At 40.3% G+C, this 22,749-nt stretch overlaps 1 protein-coding gene across 1 annotated transcript; it reads left to right on the plus strand.

Moving 5' to 3' along the window:
• The first annotated feature begins 7,943 nt into the window (after nt 1-7,943).
• On the plus strand, nt 7,944-8,936 carry LOC138877987 (uncharacterized). Its single transcript, XM_070157638.1, has one exon. The coding sequence runs from the start codon at nt 7,944-7,946 to the stop codon at nt 8,934-8,936; it is 993 nt and encodes a 330-aa protein (XP_070013739.1).
• Nucleotides 8,937-22,749: the final 13,813 nt, after the last annotated feature.

A 22,749-nucleotide genomic window follows, 5' to 3' on the forward strand; every position in this document is an offset into this window, starting at 1 on the left:
GATTGCGGATATTACGTCGCGATATCCGACCGATTGCGGATATTTTGGCCTTCCGTTATTTGGTCCGATAATGTTTTCTCGATCTTGTTCGGAGTCCAGGGTCGGTTTCGGAGTGAGGGCTCGATGATCTTGAAGACGTATGCTCCAATTTCGTACCTTGGTTCGATATAATCTAGGGTCGATCTTTAACCCATCACGTTTCAGTCCCGATCTGTCATGCAATATATGAGCTCAGTTTCGACCGTATACAGATAGTTCCCTTGTTTTTTTCGGAGAGTAAACGACGAGAAACGATATGAGCCCTCGATCTTCGTCTTGATCCTTCGCGCCATAAACGACAAAACTGACTAAACGTCTCGTTATTCACGTCTTTAATGGCATTAAATGTTCGTTAGTTACTGGTCGGCCATTACAGGTTTTGAACCGTCGTTTGCAAACAATAAATACCTCCTCATTATCTCATTCAAACTTTACTTTCAAAACCTTTGCCCTCAGATATTAGAAATTTCTTTATTCTCAAACAACCATTTTCTAATCACCCCGAAATCACTTTATAAGAACCTCTGTTCTTTACCCCAAATTGTCAAGCATATCCTTTTAACTTCCTCTTTTCCTTTAACCTTCCAAAAAAGAAAAAATTGCGAAGACCTTAAAGTCTGTTCCCCAAAAGAAAGCTCCCTCTGCCTCGTGACCGGCTAAAGAGGAAAATGTTCCGTCTATTGCTACTGCAGAAAAGACATCGGAGCCTACCTTGCAAATGTACATTCCTGCAGGATGCCCGATCGATGCTGATTTCAAGGTTGAGAAAACCTCTTCCATACTGGGTCGGTGTGAACCGGTCTAAAGATATGTTTACTCGATTACTGACAGTCTCCTCTCCAAGGTCAAGGAAGATTGCAACTGGGTCAGTAAGCACGTGGTGGTGCCTATGCCCGAGGAATTAATTACTACCCACGTGGAGGGTTTTTTAAGTGTTTACACTTATCACTTCACATTAGGCCCTTTGGACCAGGTCATCATCGCCTTTTGTAAGAGGAACAAGGTGACCCTTGGTCAAATTCATCCTTCTTTCTAGAGTATAGTAATTCTTCTCCGCTTCTTCGTAAGCAAAATCGAGAAGTGTCCCTTCACCATCAATCATCTCATGCGTCGGTATAGTCCCCGACTCTATCGAGGGGGATTAATAAAACTTGCTCATCGGGCCACTAAGGCCCCATTCTCAAAAATAGATGAGGATCGAGACCGAGGCTAGTTGGGTTGATTTGTTCAAGTGAAAACCTCAGATTTAATCCCGATTGAAGATATTCCATTTCTTGAGAAATGGAACATGAAATGTAAGTGTAATATTGCCTTTAAAATTTTGTTTATTGCTTTTCCTTTTTCCTTCCTTCTTATCGATGTTTTCGTGGTGCAGCTATTGCTCGAATGTCGGATGCAGTTCCTCGACTCAAGGAGTGGGTCGAGGGCATCGTGTCACAGAAGCCTTATTCCGAGAGCGCGTGGCGGGAACTTTTAAAGGTCCGGTAGGAGGCCCATTTTCACGGTAATATCCTTTTCTAGAGTAGACTATAGACAACACTTGGGCTTCTTCTGAGCTTACTCATTTTTTTTTCTTTATATGCCTTGGGAAGGATATTGCAATAAGGCCCCCGTCTGGAGATGAAGAAATCCTCCCCCAATCACCTGCTCCGAAGCAGGATAAAGAGAAGAAAAGAAAAGGGGCTCCGAGTTCCTTGAACTCGGAGAAGCAGAAACCAAAAAGGAGGCAGGTGTGCAAACCCAAGGAAAGCACTGACGCCCTCCCATCGGACTTAGCCCACCGATTGAGGGATGAGTCCGAAGAAGAAGAAGAGAATTCTGAGCCGGTGGCCTGCGTGCGAGGCAACATCGCATTGCCTCAAGCCATGGAGGTTGCTGAAGGGGCAGTGACCGGGGCCTGTGAACCGGAGAGGGGCGAGGCAATTTTGCCACAAGCTAGGGAGGTCGACAAGGAGACCATTACCGATATTCCTTGAGTAGAGGAAATTCCCCGAAGGATGCGTTTGGGGTGATTTATCTCTCTGGGTCTCCCTTATTTCTGACGCCATGATCAACGAGGACCATATGCTGAAAGGGCGTTCACACGAGAGGCCTCAAAGGGCAGCAGATTTCAATAACTTCTTTGATGGATTAGAATCTACCGCCTCGGAGGACGTCATCGGGTTGGGTGGCATATCAGTGCCAAAGAAAGTGTCGTCTTCGAGAGCTAGCGGGTCTTCTTCGAGTTCGAGGTTAGGGGACCTGTTCCCGGCTCCAAGTGCAGATCTTGACCGGAAGCGGTCAATAATTATATCTATCCCGGAGGACACTCGAGTTCTCTCTACCCCCATGGGGGTTGCCAGCTATCTTCGGTGCCTAGTGACCGAAGAGGACCAGTCCAAGATGGACGAAGTGGAAGCGCCCTACCTGTTCAACGAAGCCCAACAGGCGTTAAATCGGGTAATTTTGAATGCCTCTTTGTTGTTTACTTAGATTTTTAAGTTGCAAACAATCATAACACTTTTCTTTATGCTTGCAGGCCTCGGGACTTTATCATGAAACATTTCTCCAATATTGTGAGGAGTTAACCCAACACGAGGTCGAGATTCGGGAGCTTACTGAGAAGAGGGACGCTTACAAGCTTCCCAGTGAGAAACTCCAGACCGAGATAGAAGCAGCTCGGAAGGACCATGTTGAATGGGTCGAGGAGGTAAGACGAGTACTTGAAGATAGTGACGATGATTCGGACACAGTGGCTAACGATCCAAACCTGCAGGTTCAAAAGTGACTTGACCAGATCGGGTAACTCTAAGTAGAGATGGACACGGTGAAAGCTGAGGCCGAAGAATAGAAGAAAAACATGGACCTTCTAGCGTTAGAAAAGGAGACTGCCAGGCACAACTGACGTCGATTGAGGACCAGCTTCGGGGTGCAGATGAAAAGACCTCGACTCAAGCCAAAATAATAGAGGAGATCCAGCCTCAACTTAGTGCGGTCTCCAGCCAAAAATATTTGGCCAAGGAACTTGAGGCGGCTAGGCCGGAGATTGCTGTGATAAAGGGCTAGGCTGATGAGAAGGTGGCCCAGCATAAAGTCGATACTGAGGCGGCTCAAGCCAAGTGAAACATTTGCTGGAGCATATGAAGTGGCAATCCCGAAGGGAGGCCCACGAGGGAGTTTAAGCTTAGGCTTTCAATTTGTTGACTGAGATTGTGATTGCCAAGGTATCTGAAGCCAAGGACAAGAAGCTGGTTTATCCCGAGGAGGAGGATTATGAGGGGTCCGAATATTCGGATGAGCCCGAAGGTCATGAGACCCTGAAGGCAACGACGCGGCCCCCGATGAAGATTAGGTCACTTATGATCTTTTTAGACGGTTTTGTCTTTTGTTTTTTAGGCCATTTTTGGCCGCTGTAGAGTTCTGTATCGGGGCCATTTGCCCATTGTAAAAAGTTTTTTGGATAAATATACAAGGCTTTCTTTCCCTTTCATCTTTTGAAATTTTCCTTTGCTTTATTATTTGTGTTCACAAAGATCAAAATGCCTTAGCATGAAATAATTTAGGTTATGCTCGAAGGTTCAAACAAACCTTGGGGGTTCGGTGTTACCAAAAACCTTATCCCAAAGTAAGTAATTCGGATTATAGTTTGCAGAGGGTAGCCTTTAGAACTAGTTATGAAAAAATTTCGTTTTTGAAGGCCTAGTTTTTGTTACGGGTCTCAGACGTCTCCGAGCCGTGTTAATATGGTCGTAGCCTTTTAGTTTGGGAGCCTCCCAGTGGACTTGGTTCCCCGAGTTACGTGGGCTTGCCTAAAATAACAGTCCCCGAGCGGAAGTGGTTGTGGCCTTTAAAATTCTAGGGTTACCTAATAGGTCTTATGCCCCCGAGGTCTAATAGCTTAGACCGTCCGAGTTTGTTTCGGACGATAGTCCCCGAGTGAGAGAGTGATCGTTCCAACTTAGGTTATAAGTGACCATTGGGCTCATTACCGTTAGGGGATCGGAAGCAGGAAACTCCTTAAGGAATGTAAACAAAAAAAATTAAAAGACAAGATGATTGCAAGGAAAAGGCTTCTTTTTATTATTGTGCATAATAATAACATATGTGTACATGCTTTGTGTTAGGGTTCGAGCAGCCTATGCGGGCACGGTTCATTTGACCGTTTAGCCCTTATGATAAATCCTATCGATCGATACCCTTCAGCTACGAAGTTTCTTTCCTTGCTAAAGTCGATATCCAAGGGTAATACCCCCTCCCCCAGTATTCGTGGTTGATTGTAGAGGAGACTCGGATACTATTAATGTGATCTTCGACACCGATTCGTAATCGGTCTTTGATTCTAAGTTAGCATGATCCACCGTTGCCCTCTTTTAAAACCTTGCTGGAAAACCCATTTGGGACAATCGGTTCAAGGGAAAAAGAGTACAACGCGTGCTTTCAGACCTAAAAACTTCGTACTGGTTCTTGTCGGTCACCTGCAAGTGTTAGTCCGAAATATAAATAAAAGAAAATGAACGAGGTCGTACCTTAGCAGTAATACCATTTTAGGTGAATTACATTCCAATTACTTGGTAGTTGTTCATTATTTATCATTCCAAGCTTGTAAGATCCTTTTCCGGTGATTTCGATGATATGATACGGCCCTTCCCAGTTCGGCCCCAACTTTCCTTCGCTCGGGTTTCGGGTGTTCAACGTGACCTTCCTTAACTAATTCCCCGATATTGAAGTATCGAAGGTTGAACCTTCTGTTATAATATCTCTCGATCCGTTGCGTTTGGGCAGCCAATCGAACAAGGGCGGCTTCACGCCTTTCATCCAATAGCTCCAGGCTTGTATTCATTGCCTCATCATTTGATTCCTTTGTTGCATATTGGAATCTGATACTTGGCTCCTCGACTTCAATCGATATTAGAGCTTAGACACCATATACTAATGAGAACAGAGTGGCACCTGTACTGGACTTCGAGGTCGTACGATATGCCCAAAGGACTTTGGGTAGGATTTCCTTCCATTTTCCTTTGTCGTCGGTCAACCTATTTTTAAGGTTCTGAAGTACGGTTTGTTGGTCGATTCGGCTTGTTCGTTCCCACTGGGGTGGTAAGGTGTTGATAGGATCCTTTTGATCTTGTGGTCTTCGATAAACTTGGTCGCCTTGCTACGATGAATTGTTTTCTGTTATTACACACGATCTCGGCCGGCAATCCGAACCGATATATGATGTGGTCCCAAATGAAATCGATGACCTCCTTCTTCCTGACCTTCTCATATGCATGGGCTTCGACCCATTTAGAAAAATATCCAGTCATAATAAAATAAATTGGGCCTTACCGGGTGCCCATAGGAAGGGGCCAATGATGTCCATTCCCCACTTCATGAACGGCCATGGCGATAAAATCGAATGCAACAGCTCCCCGGGTTTGTGTATCATTGGAGCATGTTGTTGGCATCCATTACATTTTCGTACGAACTCCTTCGCATCGCTTTCCATATCGATCTAGTAATAACCTGCTCTGATGAACTTTCGAACCAATGATTCAGCGCCCGAATGATTTCTACAGGTGACCTCGTGAATTTCCCTCAGAACGTATTCGGTATCTCCCGGTCCTAAACATATGGCCAGTGGGCCATCGGACATTAATCCTTAATCTATACACATTCTTAGTATGTTCCCTTTTTAGGGACTACCACTATGTTTGCTAACCAATACTGGTATTTAACGTCCCCAATGGACCCTATTTTAAGGAGTTTAGATACCTCGTCTTTGATAAAAACATGTTTGACCTTTAGCTGGGGCCTTATTTTCTGCTTGATCGGATGGAATTTCGGGTCCAGGCTTAGCTTGTGGGTGGTTATTTCTGGGGGGATCCCCGTCATATCAAGATGGGACCAAGAGAAACAATCCATGCTAGCTATAAGAAATTGAATGAGTTTTTTCCTGAACTCGGGAGTTAACCCCATGCCCACATATACCTTCCGATAGGGCAGATGGTCGATCAATATGACCTACTCAAGCTCTTTGACCGTCGATTTGGTAGCGTCGGAATTATCGGGACTATAAAGGATTAGGGAATCACATTATCATCGTCTTCGTCAGCCCCCTACTTGTATGGTTGGGTCGAGGCCGACATCGGTGATTGCTATTTGGCCTCTTGTTTTGCTTCTCAACTTGGTTCTTTTAATGATGAGAGTATTGATATCAGAATTACTTCATCGATTGCAAACATCTCCTTTGCGACTTGTTGTTCTCCATAGATCATCTTAATCCCCCCGGGAGTTGGGAATTTTACACTTGGTGAAGAGTCGAGGGCACCGCTCTCATGTTGTGAATCTATGGCCTCCTGAACAGGGCATTGTATCTCATGTTGCCTTCGATCACATAAAACTTGGCCTCTTGGATGGTCCCGAGGGCATTGACCGCTAATGTTATTTCCCCTTTAGCGGTTTCACATGCCATGTTGAATCCGTTCAAAACTGGAACTGCAGGTACGATTTGATCTCGTAGACCAAGCTATTCTATGACTCTTAACCAGATGATGTTGGTCGAGCTACCTGGATCAATTAATGCACACTCAACTCGAGAATTATTTATGATTACAGATATTACCAGAGCATTGTTGTGAGGTTTGTCATGGGCGACTTTCCAGCCATGCCCCATGACCTCTTGGGCGCGCCCCATGGCGTCCTAGAAAGCCTCCTAATGCTTAGCACCACGGACGGCCCCGTGGTCTTGGCCCCGCCAAGTGACAAGTGCACATGTGCCTCTGTCGCCCTACCGATATCCCTCGCTAGTGCCCAACCACAGACGGATGCCAACAGCGCCGCGCGCACAGACCCTGATGCCAAAGACTATGATGCTGACAACGGACCTATTTCTGCCTTGTAGAAAACTAATTCCTTTTCATTGTAAATATAGAGTAGTTTTATTCCATGTACTTTCATTATGTTTCTCTAGGTTAATCAAGTCTAGTCTTGTAGCTTTGGTTTATGTTTTTTAAGTATTATTAGGGGAGATCAAGCAATCAAACTTTCTAGCAAGCAAACAATTCTATATACTGGTGTCTCTCCCCCTCGACACCACGTTGCCTTTTTGTAATAGCTTTCATTAATGCAATCAAGCTTTCTTTCATTCTCAATTCTCATTTTTGTTCTCTCAATTGCTCCTGATATTGGTTTTCTCGTACGACACTGATAATCTAGTCTAGCGTACGGAAGGGACCTCAGTTGGCGGACAGTAACTACACTGACATCAGTTGCTTAGCCTTATGTCGCCCTTCCAAGGAATCTCAGGAAGGTGCCGCGTAACAGTTGGTATCAGAGCCTAGGCTCGACATCGGACGAGGGAACACATTGCCATTACCACCATTTCTGCCATGGTAAATCATGGGGACCGCATTGCGGCCCTTGAATAGACGGTTGACGAATTACGGCCCGTTGTGGGTAGTGTGCCTAAACTAAGAACTAACCTAGGGCAAAGGTTGGATGACCTGGACCGCAGGGTGCTCCAGGCCGAAGTTGACATAGAAAACATCAGTCGTGACTCCGAGGGAGACCGGCAGACGGCAGCCACAGAGGCAGCCAAAATTTTTGGCAAATTCGAGGGACTCCAACAGGAGCGTGCCGAGGATTTAGCTTACAGGGCACAAGAGGCAGACAGGGTGACTGCCATGCAACAAACTATTGACGACTTGACAGACAAACTCAATATTGTCAATGCTTCTTTACAAGGCCTGCTTCGAGGTGGTGGAAACCAAATCGGGGGCGCTACGAACCCCGCTTCCGCGATACAAAAACTAAAAATTGTTGAGCCAAAGCCATACAGTGGAGCTAGGAATGCCAAGGAAGTGGAAAACTTCATCTTTGACATCGAATAGTACTTTGATGTTGTTGGAGGCCTAGAAGAAGCTAAGAAGGTAGCAACTGCTGCCATGTATCTTCAAGGTGATGCTAAACTCTGGTGGCGAGTGAAGTACGAAGCCATCAAGGCCGGTGAAGATGCTCTCAAGACATGGGCAGAACTGAAGGCAACCATACACTTACAGTTCTTCCCCGAAAATGTTAAATACAATGCAATGAGAAAGCTACGGGAGCTCCGCCAGACCAAGTCAGTGCGGGACTACGTGCGGGAATTCTCTGTGCTCATGGTAAACATACATGACATAGGGGACAAAGACAAGCTCTTCACCTTCCTAGAAGGGTTGAAACCTTATGCCCGCATGGAACTGCAAAGACAAAGGGTAGATACCCTATCCAGGGTGATCCAAGCAGCTGAATGCCTTGGGGACTATCAAGTGGAAGCTCGGAAGGATCGGCCTCAGCCGCCTGTCCGAGCGGGATTCAAAGGGGTCCAACCTAGCAATGGTGCCTCTAGCAGAAGTGGGGGAGATCCGAGTGCAACCAAATCTAAGGCTCCCTCCTCAGGCAACAATAGTGCTACGTCAAACAACAATGACCGGGGGAGAAAGCCTCCTTCGGGATGCCGTCATTGCGGCGGACCACATTGGAATAATGAGTGTCCACATGCACAGATGAACGCCCATCAAGCCTTTGACGATGGGATAGATGACGACACAGACTATGCAGACCAGACCGAGCCAGTAGGTGCCTTCAATGCAATTGTTGGCTCCATTTTTGAGGCCTTAGCGGGAACCAGTGCTGGCATCCGTAAGAAGAAGGACCCTGGCCCAAGCACCAAGAAAGGGAAAAATAAGGCGGATGAGAGAAATCCTCCTAAACAAGAGAGGACCTTAATGTTCGTTGAGATGAAGGTAAATGGCAAGCCCATTCGGGTGATGATAGACACGGGTGCTACCCACAACTACTTAGCCTCGACTCAGTTGGAGCGCCTTGGTCTAGTTGTAGGAAAGGGCAGAGGTAGTGTCAAGGCTACAACTCACCTCCTCAGCCAGTGGGTAGGATAGCCAAAGAGGTACCAGTGAAGCTTGGGCCTGTCACACCTCCTTTTTCCGCCCCCGCTAGGGTACATGAGTTTTTCCAATTAAAGGACAATCGAAACGGGATTTGTTTATTTATTTCAGAGTCGCCACTTGGGAGATTTAAGGTGTCCCAAGTCACCAATTTTAATCCCGAATCGAGGAAAAGAATGACTCCATATTACAGTCTGCGCACCAGAAATCCGGATAAGGAATTATGTTAACCCGGGAGAAGGTGTTAGGCATTCCCGAGTTCCGTGGTTCTAGCACGGTCGCTCAACTGTTATATTCGGCTTGATTATCTGATTTTATACAAATATGAACTTATGTGCAAATTTTATCTTTTTACCGCTTTTATCATTATTATTTTTTTAAAATGTGAACATCGTTTAAAAACATGTCTTTGGATTGCGTCACATAAAATGAACCCGCGATCCGGAACGTATTTTTATTCAATGTTTTGGGATTTGGGTTTGGGTCGCATGAAATGCACACCCGAATTTAAGAAAGTAAGCTTATTAAAATGCGCGCCTAAAGCAATTAGCGTGTTATTATTTCTGGGTAAGGCCGTGGAATTTTGCTAAACGGCTCATCCCAAAGTCTAATTAATTTTAATTAAACATTTTATGAGGGCCCCGCAATCTATACATTTTATTAAGCGAGGCTAGTCTCATTTTATTTTTAAAAGGACAGTCCTAAAATACCTACATTTTTCCATTGAAATTTGTCTCTACAAAATAAAAGAAAAAATATCTTAATTTATTTACATGCTTGAGTTGTTATAGATGAATTTTGAATATGATTCATAAAATCTGAAAATGATGCAAACATGACAGTCTGTTGTCACTGCAGGCCCAGGCCCAACGTGTATGACATAAAACTAGACCTGGGCCGTCTTATTCACATGTTATTACCTAGTTACATTATACTAGGCATGCTCTCAGTTTGTCAAATTAAAAAAAAAAAAAAACTTAGCAATCTAATTTTAATCCTAGACCATTTACATGCTGAAATTAACCAATATTATTTAACTAAACAATATTTCTACCAAGTTCCTACTAGATGGCCTATTCGTTTTACTTGACGGAGTTACTACACCATTTATTTATTTTTAGGCAATATATAGATAGTTCAATCGTTAAGCTATCGTCGGATGTTCCACTATATGTATTAAATAGCTACACGATTCTGATTTTTTGCAAACTAAATAAATTATACATACAAATAAAATTCAGAATATAATTAAAGTAAATTTGGAATTTCAACTCTTCATTTTTCGTATTCATGCTTCATATTTCAGATTACAATAACCAGTGTGTCAGTTGTGTACCTGATATTGGAAGCAAAAGAAAATGAAGATGAGAATCAGCAGCAGTAATAACAATACAGCACAGCAACAACAGTCCAGCAGCAGTAACAACCCAGGAACAGAGTTTGCAAACCGGTGGAGTATTAATCCCAAAACAAAAGCTTACACAACAACAATTAATGCTAATTTCAAACAATAAAAGAAAGCAGAAGATTTTTTTTAGTTTTTTTTATTTGAGAGTTTGAATATTTTCGGAATTTTTCTCTCTCTTAAATATTCAGTTTTTTTTTTGTGTTTTAATTCTCTCTCTCAATTCTTCAGATTCGTTTCTTTTTTTCTGTATTCTCTCTGTTCCCTGTATTCCCCTTTGTATCAAGACCTCTCTATATATAACACATTCCCAAAATCAATTAAAATCAATCACTTTCTCCTACCAAACCCATTATCTTCCCACTCACCCCCATTACATTAAATAAATATATCAACCTCACCCCATTATATTTTGTCCCCCATGCCTAACATAAACAAATACAAGATTCCCCCACACTAAAATTTGTCTTGTTCCCCATTAAATTAAACAATTATATCAAAACCCACCCCATTATTTTTGTCCCCCATGCTTAACAAAAAAAATTACAAAATGTACAATTCCTAAACTACTCCTCCGACCTTACTGAAATTACCAAACTACCCCTGAACGTACTACAAATTACCAAACTACCCCCATCAGCTATAACAAATCAATTAATCACACTCAACCAAAATATAGTCAATATGACCAATTTCTACACAAATTCAAACAACAAATCACATGAACATGATTTCTTCAACATTTCAACAACAAATCACATGAACACAAAAACATGTTTGAACAAAGAACAACTAAAATTTGATTGAACAATATTTTTAGCAACAAACAAACCTATTTTCAGATTCAACAACAACAACAAACAAGTATATTCAGATTTCTAAATTCAATAATATTGAACTTAAAATCAACTCTAACAACATTACAACCAACAATTCCTATATTAAACTTAAACAAGATTATGAGACAAATTCAAGAAATAATCATAAATGATAAACAAGAAATCAAACTATACAAATTTCGGATTCAAGATCAACCAAACAAAGTATGAACATGAATGAATCTATTTTTAAAACAACAAACATGACGGATTAAATGACTCAAACAACATTAATAATTTCTGGAAAATACATAACAACATGAAACAAATTGAAGAAATAATCAATTAAATTTCAATTTGAATCTAACAAACATTAAACTAACAAATTTTTACCTAAACAATAAAACAAACATGAAATAGACATGAAAAACAACTAATTAAATTTCCATTTGAAATCTGAAAATTAATTCAACAAAACGCATGAACAAACTAAAAATTAATTCAAACGATAGACATGAACAAAACAAGGATCGAACATTTATCGATTTTTACTTCGAAAAATATAAAAACGAAATAAACTCAAAATCAACTAACCGGAGATGAATCAACGACGAACTCGATTGTGAACAAATCTGTCCGGGCCTCGACTCAACGAAAGACCTTCGAACTTTGACGAGACGAAGAAGGTGAAGCAACGTGAAGCAGAAGCAACTGCTGCGACGAGCAGCAGCAGCAGTTCGTTGAGTGAGGAAGAAGAAGCAGCATGAAGCAGTAGCAGCGGGGAGCAGAAATGGCTGTGTCAATGGCGGACGCGGGCAGCAGCTCGGAGGAGTTGGTTTTGGACGCGTCGAACGTGGAAGAAGCAGCTGGAACGGAGCAGTAGTAGCGCGATGGAGTTGAGCTTCGATGAAGAAGAAAAAGCGGCGTCCATGGCGACATGAAGCTGGTTGACGAAGCAGTGGCGATGCAGTAATAGCAGACGCAGAACCAGCTTGGCCATGGAAGCGAGTGGTCGACGAGGCTGTTGTAGCGTCGTGGAGGAGGGAACGCAGCGAAAGGGGAAGCTGCTTGGTTCGAACGTGGGGTGGGGTTTGCTTGGAAGCTGGCCGATTGTGTGGGGGAGGGCAACCATGGCTGCTTGAGGTTGGGGGTCGTTTGGGGAGAAGACGAGAGAGAGAGGAGGGGGGCGGATGGGATTAGTTTTTTAGGGTTTTCTTCTTCTTTTTTGTTTTGTTTTTTGTAAATTGTAAGATAATAGGATGTTGGGTTATGGACTGGGTCGTTTGGGAAGATTGGCCATTTTTTGGGCCTGTGGCTTGAAATCGAAGAAGAGGCCCAATTCCGACTTTCTTTATATTTTCGCTCTCTTTTCTTCTTTTATTTTTCTAAAACTAAATTATAAAAATACTTAAACTATTATTAAGAACTAAATTAAGTTATAAAAGCGCAAATTAACTCCCAATAACAATTAACGCACAATTAAGTAATAATTAAGCATAAAATTGTATATTTGGACATTAAATGCTAAAAATGCAAACGATGCCTATTTTTGTAATTTTTTTTAACAAACTTAATTACTAACAATTGTAGAATTAAATGCTAAAAATGCAAAAGATGCCTATTTTTGTATTTTTTATTAATTTAACAAATAAACATGCATAGACAAACATACAAATAGTTACACAAAATATCACAAAAATTGCACACCAAGAAAAATTATTTTATTTTTGAATTTTTTGGGAGTAATTCTCATATAGGGCAAAAATCACGTGCTTACAGCTGCCCCTCTTTGCCCGAAGACACGAAGGGTTTTCGTGCAAAGATAAAGCGAGCGATTTTTGCCCATCCGAGTACTCCGTGTGAAGCATTTTTTGAAAAAGATTTGACCGAACCTTTGCTTCAAAGGTTTCCTACATATCCTGGGCTAAACAGGAATCAGGTCAATGTAGTTCGGGAAGTTTTGGTAGCTGGGACTACCGTGGGACTGCAATGTTACTGTTGTTGCATGCTATTACCACTGCTTACCAATCTCCTTATTACACCGTGCTTAAAAGAAAACAAGAAGCTAGGCTAGACTGCAATTGGTTCTTGTTGCCTTGCTTTCTTGTCCGCTTGCATTTCTTACGGTGCTTTTCTTCCGATGTTTTTCTACCTTTTGACACATGCACTTGAGTTTGTGCTGGGACCTCTTGTTGCAACCTTCTGCTTCCTGATGCTGGGGATTTTTATTGTTTCCTGCTGGGGATTCCTGTTGTAACCCTCTGTTTTATTGTCCTATGACTTGATTTGAAATGTATGCCTCTGTTGTATGGGCGGGCTCCCAACTTTAATATTTGAAAATTAATGCTGAATGTATTCCTCTATTATATGGGCGGGCTCCCAACTTCAACACTTGAAATGAAAAGACTAAAATGTATGCCTCTGTTCTATGGGCGGGCTCCCAACTTCAACAACAACTTTAAAAATAAATGTCATTCCTCTCTTCAGGCAGGCTCCTGACTTCAACCAATAAATCGTCATTCTGTTCTTCAGGGGGGCTCCTGACTTCAACCAATAAATCGTCATTCTGTTATTCAGGGGGGCTCCTGACTTCAACCAATACTTGAACTGTGTGTCTCCGTTCTTCAGGCGGACTCCTGACATCAGACTTGAAAAGTATGTCTCTGTTCTCCAGGCGGACTCCTGATTGCTAAATTTAAAATTGAATGTCTCTATTCTCCAGGCGGACTCCTGACTTTTGAAATTTAAACTGTATGTCTCCGTTCTTCAGGCGGACTCCTGACGTCAAACTTTAAAAGTATGTCTCTGTTCTCCAGGCGGACTCCTGATTGCTAAATTTGAAATTGAATGTCTCTATTCTCCAGGCGGACTCCTGATTTCAATAACAACTTAGGAGGAAATGCCTCTCCTATGAGTAAAAACAAACTTAGGAGGAAATGCATCTCCTATGGGTGAAACTAAACTTAGGAGGAAATGCCTCTCCTATGGGTAAAACTAAACTTAGGAGGAAATGCCTCTCCTATGGGTAAAAACAAACTTATGAGGAAATACATCTCCTATGGGTAAAACTCAAACAAACTTAGGAGGAAATGCATCTCCTATGGGTAAAACTAAACTTAGGAGGAAATGCGTCTCCTATGGGTAAAAGTAAACTTAGGAGGAAATGCATCTCCTATGGGTGAAACTAAACTTAGGAGGAAATGCCTCTCCTATGGGTAAAAACTAAACTTAGGAGGAAATGCCTCTCCTATGGGTGAAACTAAACTTAGGAGGAAATGCCTCTCCTATGGGTAAAAACAAACTTAGGAGGAAATGCCTCTCCTATGGGTAAAAACAAACTTAGGAGGAAATGCATCTCCTATGGGTAAAAAAACAAACTTAGGAGGAAATGCCTCTCCTATGGGTAAAACTAAACTTAGGAGGAAATGCCTCTCATATGGGTGAAATTAAACTTAGGAGGAAATGCCTCTCCTATGGGTAAAAACTAAACTTAGGAGGAAATGCCTCTCCTATGGGTTCAACAACAACTTAGGAGGAAATGTCTCTCCTATGGGTAAAAACAAACTTAGGAGGAAATGCATCTCCTATGGGTGAAACTAAAACAAACTTAGGAGGAAATGCATCTCCTATGGGTAAAACTAAACTTAGGAGGAAATGCGTCTCCTATGGGTAAAAGTAAACTTAGGAGGAAATGCATCTCCTATGGGTGAAACTAAACTTAGGAGGAAATGCCTCTCCTATGCGTGAACCATTTCCTTCTTCCTGAATTATTTACTTACCTGTGTTGTCTTCCCTCGAAACTGCTGGGGATTATTTTGCTGGGGATGAATTTTCCTTTTCTTCCTTACCCACTCTGGGTTGTCCGACCCTCTTGAAACTTGGTCGAAACTCTGTCGAGGATGCTTCTACATCTCGATGATCCGCTGGGGATAACACTGCTGAGGATAACTCTGCTGAGTAAATATGTTATCTTACTCTTTCCAAAACTACTTCCTTTTAAGTAGGATGTTTCATTCCTCTGCAAACTACTTCCCCTTTTTTCTTTTTTTCTTTTTTTTTCTCTTTCTCTTTTTTTTTTTAACATAGCTTCTTTCTTCAGACTACCTCCCTTACGACTCGTTTTGCCTTTCCCCGAAAGGAACCGCTGAGGATACCGATTTTCACTAAACTTGTATTGGACTCCTCGAGACTGTTGGGGATAACACTGTTGGGGAATTATTTACTTACCTGTTGGGGGATAAAATGTTATCAGCTGGGGATAACGCTGTCGAGGATAACACTACTGGGGATTCTGATTTCTTCAGAACTAGTGCTTCACTCTTCGGAAGGCTGTTGGGAATGATGCTGGCCTCTTTCTTTTTCTGAGCTCAAGTTTCATCCCTTTGCTGGGGAACAACTTCCTCCATTGAAACTTATTATGTTGGGGGCAACACTGGTTCTAAGACTACTTCCCTTGAGACTAGCGTTATCTTTATTCTTCCCCGAATGGGTACCTGACTTCCAGAAAATTTTCTAAATGGAAGGAAAATTTTCTGCCCCAGTTTGATAATATCCCTTGTGGCATGCATTTTTGGCATCAATGCCATTTCCTTTACCTGTTTCAAATCAAACAAAATTTGTTAGTTTAAAACATGGTGGTTGGTTGTAATACTCCTACTGGGATGGCTTTTCCCTTTCTCCTTCCTTGATCTGTGTTCCATAACTTGTTGGGGATGATATTATTTGCTGGGGATAATCCCTTTCTGCTGGGGATATCCTTCTTCTTTTGTGGCATAGCTCGGAAACTGGCATTTCCACGACCTTTTAGTCTTGCATGAATTTCCCAAATCATGCTCATTGCTCTCCTTGATTTGTCCACGGGCCTTGGCCTTGAGGTTTATAACCTTTGATTTCGGCAAGGGTATCCCTCTTGACACTCGTCAATCCTTTTGTCAATTCCCTTTTGCTGGGGATATCTTTTTTTTTTACACTGGCCTCGCGCTTGTTCCTTGCTGACTATACCATTTGGATGTACTGGTCAGATCTCATCTTGCATGATTGGAAAGCTGATGGCCTATTTTGAAGTCAATTCTCACTTGTTCTGACCAGACAGACTCTACTGGGGAATTTTTCTATGAAAGGAAAAGATAAAAGGGAACAAAATAAAAAGACAAAGGAAAAATATGACTCTTTAACAAAAGAAACTATAAATAAAAACCTATCAAACGCAGATACCGGCTCTAATGGTCATGACATGCACATGTGGCCTATCCTCTGCCGTCTTTCAAGACCTTCAATTGGCAATTCCCCATCTGATTCCCAATCTTATTCGACTTGTAGTGCCCGAAGGGTTTTCACTATCAAGCCTCTCTCATTTTGGTTTTTCTCTCAACTTTCATTGCCTTATGGTGTCCGTGAAGATTTTCACCGATAAGACTTTCTCATTTATATCACTTTCCAGTTGGGGATTTGGAGTGTTGCCGGTATAACTCTCTCTGCTGGAGATTAGAGTCCTTTCTGCTATGGAGCAGAGTGTTATGTTCACTGGTAAGACTCTCATTTGTCCGACTTGGCATCTTTTGAAGACTAATCAGAATGTCTTTCTTTGGACCGTAATGTGGGTTTTTGGATAGGGCTAGAAAGAAAGGGTATTAAAGGCTCAAAAACAAAATAAATTCGGGGTTCAAAATTACAACCTTCGAAATCATATTTTGTTTACAACAAGCGCAACTCTTGCCCTAGTTTCTTGCTTGGGGATTATTTATTTATATATATATATTTTTTATTTTTTAACACCATGCACACCATGCACACTATGCACCCTATGCACCCTATGATCGAGCCGTGAAGCGCCTACGTATCCTCTTTGAGGAATCAGGTCAAACGTAGTTCCCCAATTCCTCTGTTTTCATTTGACTTTCCTTTGTTTTTTTTTGTTATCATTTTTCTTTTCGTTTTGTTGTTTCTTTTTTTCTCTATTTTTTTTTCTTCGTTGCTACTGATTCCGAACGAGGGGTATGAAAGAAAATAAATAAGGTTCAAAAGGGGTAACGAAGGATAAAGTGTTTAGGTAGCAGAACAAAATGCATTCGTCATTCCAGTCTTCAAAACATGCCAACACAATTGAACATAGATTTATAGTCTCTTCCTATGGTGCTGGACTTGGCAATTATGTTAAACATTTTCCTTTGTCATCTCTAAATCACCGTTGGGCGACACTCTCATTATCATGAACGACCCTCATGCCAATTTGGCGAATCTTGCTTTTAACGGTTTCCTTTGTGTTTAACTTGCCCTAGTTCCACATGACTCGAGCTCCGAATATTCTCAAACCGTCCTTATTTATCGGGGTTTTATGATTAACTTTTTAGATTAGGCCCAAACTCTGTGCGCATGTCATGTCACTAGAATCGGCGCTAAACAAAATGACAAAAGGACTAAACAAAAAGATGACTGGAAATAATAAAAGACCGGATTTTGCATTAGACTACCGGTGAAATGGTTTGAATAACAAAACAAACAAAACAAACCAGAATAGAATCCTAAAACAAACTGGACAAAATTTAAACAACCGCTATGACAAAACGGAAAGTTAAGATAGTTTGACACAAGACAATATCCGAATTATAACCCTAATAATCCGAACAGCAGAAATGACAACAAAATAAGCCACCAAAAGCTTCTCTCTTGCTAACCAAGGAACAGAGTGTCCTCCCATTTTATCAACACTAGCATCTCAGCCACTGAGCTTCGCGTCAGTACTGCCTAGACCATTACCAACTTCAATATCATCAACCTTAGTCAACAAGTCCCCAATAGGATTTGAGTGCTTCTGCTATCAGGCCTGATCCTCGCAAAGTGTGCATCATGATGTGCGGGTAAAGGATTCTGCGCGATGTTCTGGGTGTCATTGTCCGGCAGACCCAAACGTCTCACCTTCCATGCTGCCTCGTCGAGCAGTTGGTTCAACAACGAGACTCAACCATCTCGTTTGTTCGAGCTTTGGTCGGGGTTTGTCGAAACAGTTCATACACAGCGCGTCGAGGTTGCCATTCGAACCCAGGTTCTTTGTTTGTATTGGAGAAAATTTGTGTTCATGTATTTTTTTTAAGTTTGTTGCTTTTGAATTTTTCAAGTGTGTTCATAAGGTCGAGTGTTTATTTTAGTTTGAATCATTCATCTTTGTTATGATGTTGTTAGATTTAATTTGAAGTTCAATTGTTTATTGAAGTTTAGTGATTTGAATCTATTTGCTTGTTATGATCAGTTGTTATGTTTGCTAAATCTGAAAATAGGAGTGTTGTTAAAAATTGTTCAATCAAAATAATTCCTGTTTTTGTTGTTCATCATATGATTTCAGTTTGCATTTCGTTTCTGTTAATTGTGATTCATGTTGTTCCAGTTTATTTTTGTTGTTAATATTGTTGTCTCCTTGCTCATCCATTTTTGGTCTAAGTTAACCAGGATTGGTTCCCAATATGGTTAATTTATTCTCATTAATTTGAAGTTGTATGATTCATCTGTGTTCCTGAGATTTGTTGTTGAATTTGTTTAGAAATTGGTCATATTTGCTGTATTTTGGTTGAGATTGATTAGGTGATTGGTTATAGCTGATGGGGTAGTTTGGTAAATTGCAGTACGTTCAGGGGTAAAATGGTAATTTCAGTAAGGTCGGAGGGGTATTTCTGGAATTGAACATTTGAACAATTATTTAAGTTAAGCATGTGGGACAAGACATAAATTAGTGGGGGAATAATGTAATTCTTTATGTTAAGCATGAGGGACAAGATGTAATGGGGTGGGTTGATATAATTGTTTAATATAATGGGGGACAAGACATAATGTAGTGGGTGGAATAATGTAATTGTTTATGTTAAGCATGGGGGACAAGATGTAATGAGGGGGTTGATATATTTATTTAATATAGTGGGGGACAAAACATGTGGGCATGGGGGACAAGAGTTTAAAATAAAGAAAACATTAAGTAGTGGGGACAAAACATGCAATTGGGGGAATATTTCGGGTTGTGGATTCAAGACAAGAGTTTTGTTATAAATAGAGTCATTTGACACATTATTAGGGGGAACACTTGAACTTGAAAGACTTACTTAGAGGGGGATTTTGGAGAGAACATTTTAGGAAGACATTTTTTTTACAAAGATAGTTTTAGAGAGGATTATTTTTGGAGAGAGGAAGACAATCTGAAAATCCTAAGAGAGTGTTGGAGAGTTTAAAAAGAGAAAACAAAAACAAAGTGAGAAACAAGTTTAGTTTCGGGTTTAATACACGCGTGGGTTGTTGCTGTTTAGTTTGTTTACATACTTTTGGGTTTGTTTTATTGAGTTGTTAGGTTTTCTTCAAAGTTTTCTGGGCCTTGAATCTGGTCCGAATTGCTGATGTTGGGTTGCTGTTGCGTTGTTGTGTTATTACTGCTGCTGACTCCTCCTTCTTTTCTTCTTGTACTGCCATTTCCAGGTACACATTTGTACACTCTCGGTTTGAAGCGAAATGAAATATTAACCAGGCTTTGTTCCTGTTGAATGCCTCCTGTTTAGATTTGTGCTTGAATAGAATTTCCTTTCTTTGTATAAAAATGTAATTGACTGATTAATGAGTAATGGGGTTGCATATGTATAACTTTTTCATCTAATAATGTTAGTTTAAATTAATCAAAGACTAGCTAATTTGTTGTGATATTATGGTGTGTTAATCTCATGTTCTATTATTATTAAATAATAGAATATAGAACGAAAGCAATCTTTCTTTGTACAAACTCGATTGCAATTTTCCATTCGCATTAGCCGTAAACTAATAACTAATAAGTTACGTCTTTTTTTTAGCATGTAATTAATCGGGAGATTTTCTTTTATTTTAGAGACGAATTTAATAGAAGAAATATAGCCACTATAGGTTTATCCTTTTAAATAAAAATGAGACGAGCCTCGCCAAATAAAACGCACAGATTGCGGGGCCCTCAAAAAAATGTATGTGTTAATTACTTAGAACTCGGGATAGGCCGCTTAGCGAACTCCACGGCCTTACCCAAAATAACAACACGTTAGTTTCTTTAGGACGCGTCTTAATTAATCTTACTTTCTTAAACTCAGGTGCACATTTATGTGATCTAAATCCAAATCTCAGCGGAGTCGAAATGTGTCCCTAATCATGGGTACATTGATTGTGACGCGGTTCGAGATGCGTGTCCATGACGTTGCAAATTCCTTTTTTAAAATAAGAATGAGATGAGATGAGCCGAATAAAAAATACAAAATTCCGGGGCCCTCAGTAAATATTTGCTTTAAAATTGCTTAGACTTCGGGATGGACCGTTTAGCAAAATTTCACGGCCCTACCCAAAGTAAATGATACGCTAGTCGCTTTAGGCGCGCCTTTAATAATTTAATTTTCTTAAACTCGGGTGCACATTTATGTGACCCAAATCCAAATCACAACGGAGTCAAAGTGTGTCGACGACCACGGGTACATTGATTGTGACGCGGTTCGAGATACATTTTCACAACGTTGCAATTCCCTGTAAAATAATAATAATAATAATAATAATAATGAAAGCGGTAAAGAGTTAAAATCTGCACATAAGCTCATAATTGTATAAAAAATCAGATAAACAAGCCGAATATGACAGTTGAGCGACCGTGCTAGAACCACGGAACTCGGGAATGCCTAACACCTTCTCCCGGGTTAACAGAATTCCTTATCCGGATTTCTGGTTCGCGGACTGTAATACAGAGTCATTCTTTTCCTCGATTCGGGATTAAATTGGTGACTTGGGACACCCTAAATCTCCCAAGTGGCGACTCTGAAATAAATAAACAAATCCCGTTTCGATTGTCCTTTAATTGGAAAAACTCCTTTACCCCTCGCGGGGGCGAAAAAAGGAGGTGTGACAGCTCTGGCGACTCTGCTGGGGAATGATACCCAGAACCACTGGTTCAGAGTTAAGAATTCGAGCTTAGAATAATTGTTATTATTTGGCTTTATTTATTATCTGATTTTATTACATGTTTTAGCCTAAATGTGCAAAATGTTGCTCTTACCGCTTTGATATTACTTGGACTGTATATATAAACTGTGCCGAAACCCCTCTCTTCTCTCTCTTGAGGAGTGCACGCTGGTCGTGACTTCTTTCTGTTAGTGTCATATACCAAAATAGAACGAGGATTCGGAGGAGTCGCAAAGCCGGATGGCCTTTTGGTTACCGGTACGCAGCTCCCATCCTCGGCTCGAGTTGTCTGCTCGGGTAAGCCAGGTCTAGAACAAACACCCAGGTTCTGAACCTATAATAACTCAACTTCATGTCGGATCCCTAGTAGGAACGCTTATCTGCATCACGTTGCATTTGACTTAAGGGACTCAACACAGGGGTTGGGTCCGTCTAGGACTAGCAACCTGAAATGAAAAGACCATCCTGTTGCATCCTGTTTGCTTTATGCATCTATTTGCTTCAGACTTGCATGCTGACCGGTTTCGAAAAATCAGGAATATTGAAAAATTGTGAAAAAAAAATAACGAAGTAACAGTGTAGAGAATTAATTGCTATTTTAGAAAGAGGAAAAAAAAAATAATGCCCCAAATACTGTCGAAATTCTGCCGAAATTTTGGGAAAAATGAAAAAAGAAAAATATTTTTTTATATAGTTTGTTTCACTCAAAAAAAAAGCAAAAGAAAAAATAGAAAAGAGTCTCTTATTTTTAGGTTGAAAAATAGGTTGGTCATTTTGTTAAAACGAAAAGAAAAAAAAAATCTTCACTTTGCCTTGTTTTCAAAATGAAAAAAAAAATAGTTTGTCTTGCCATGAAAAATGAAAATGAAAAAAGAGTCTTGTTTTTAAAATGGTTTTTTTTATTTATTTATTTGTTTATGAAAATGCCAAAAATGAAAATAAAAAGAGTCTTGCGTTGAACGTGGTTTTATTATTTGTTGCAATATATATATATATATATATATATATATATATATATATATATATATATATATATATATATATATAAATCCAAAAAGTATTTTTCTTTATTTCCTTTCTAAAACGTTTTTTTTAGACCCCCAATTTTCAAGAAAAAATCCAAAAATATTCATTATTGATGTCTTTAGAAAGTCTTTTTAATTGTTTAAAAAAAAAGAATAAAAATATTTTCTTTTAAATTCTTCCAAAAAATCCGAAAATATTTTCATTCTTCTTTCAAAATTGAAAAGAAAATTCAAAATTCAAAAATATTTTTTAGAAGCATTTCTTTCATTCAAAGTAAAATTCCAAAAATATTTTCTTTCTTCCTTAGAAGTTTTTCTTTCAAAATTCAAAAAAAAAATTAAATCTTTTTCTTTAGAAATCCTTCTTTGCAAAAATGCTCCCTTTCTTCTTTATAAGTCTTTCCTTCAAAAAAAAAGGTTAGTTTATTTACTTTATTCATAATCCCGAACTACGCGGGTTTGATTCTCACCGGATGTGAGATACCTAGGCAACCCTCATCGGGTCCAACATCCCCTTTGCTAAAATAGCCACACAAAAAAACATGTCAAATTTTTTAATTTTGTCATAAATAAGTCGGATGATGTCCCACCTCCCCTTTTGCAAAAAATAGCGAAACAAA

The sequence above is a fragment of the Nicotiana sylvestris genome, chromosome 9 (assembly GCF_000393655.2).
Source record: "Nicotiana sylvestris chromosome 9, ASM39365v2, whole genome shotgun sequence".
NCBI lineage: Eukaryota > Viridiplantae > Streptophyta > Magnoliopsida > Solanales > Solanaceae > Nicotiana > Nicotiana sylvestris.